This window comes from Triticum aestivum, chromosome 4A (assembly GCF_018294505.1).
Source record: "Triticum aestivum cultivar Chinese Spring chromosome 4A, IWGSC CS RefSeq v2.1, whole genome shotgun sequence".
NCBI lineage: Eukaryota > Viridiplantae > Streptophyta > Magnoliopsida > Poales > Poaceae > Triticum > Triticum aestivum.
This window is the reverse complement of record NC_057803.1, coordinates 753,917,079-753,917,726: the sequence shown is the minus strand read 5'-3', so window position 1 is coordinate 753,917,726 and position 648 is coordinate 753,917,079. Positions and strand designations below refer to the sequence as shown.

Below are 648 nucleotides of genomic sequence, written 5' to 3'. Positions count from 1 at the left end.
AGGGTTTCCTCCTGGTTGCTTGCGACCTGAATGTAAATAATTGTGCCGTTGGGTGATGAATGAAGCTCATGAGTCGGAACATAAGATGTTGAGATATACTAGTTTTTAGCGAATAAATAAATAAATCCATTATTCCTTATTATATTGTTAAAGAAGAAGAAAATAAAGTGTTGTTTGCAAGGTTGATGCAAGGGTGAGGAAACTGCCTAGCACAAGAGCATTGTGGATCCTTCAAGAGACGGCAAACTAGTCCACGGGGGGCCCCACTGTCAGCCGCACACCTTCCTTCCTTCCTTCCCAGTCGTCGCCCTACCCTAGGTATAAAATTCGGCCGAAAGAAAGAAAGAAAAATCGAAATCGAAAACCCCAAAACAATCGCTTCCGTTACGAAATTCCCCCAAATCCATCCCCACCCCACCTCCGCCGGATCGATCGCCGCCGCCGCCGCCATGTCGTCGTCGGCGCCGCAGCAGCGCTACTACTGCCACCAGTGCGACCGCGCCGTCTCCATCGCCGCGCCGGCCTCCCGGGACGACGAGGTCTTCTGCCCGCTCTGCGCCGGGGGCTTCGTCGAGGAGCTCCTCGACGACGAGGACCCCCCAAACCCTAGCCCCCCTCTCCACCCCTTCTTCCCCCTCGCCAGCTTCC

At 54.2% G+C, this 648-nt stretch overlaps 1 protein-coding gene across 1 annotated transcript in view; it reads left to right on the top strand.

Annotated features, from left to right (window-relative positions):
* Positions 1-344: 344 nt before the first annotated feature.
* Positions 345-648, top strand: part of LOC123088667 (E3 ubiquitin-protein ligase RING1-like) — a 4,487-nt gene continuing 4,183 nt past the window's right edge. The window contains exon 1 of the mRNA XM_044510900.1: positions 345-647. Within this exon, the coding sequence (XP_044366835.1) occupies positions 450-647 (198 nt within the window). The 5' untranslated portion in view covers positions 345-449. The remainder of the gene's footprint in view (position 648) is intronic.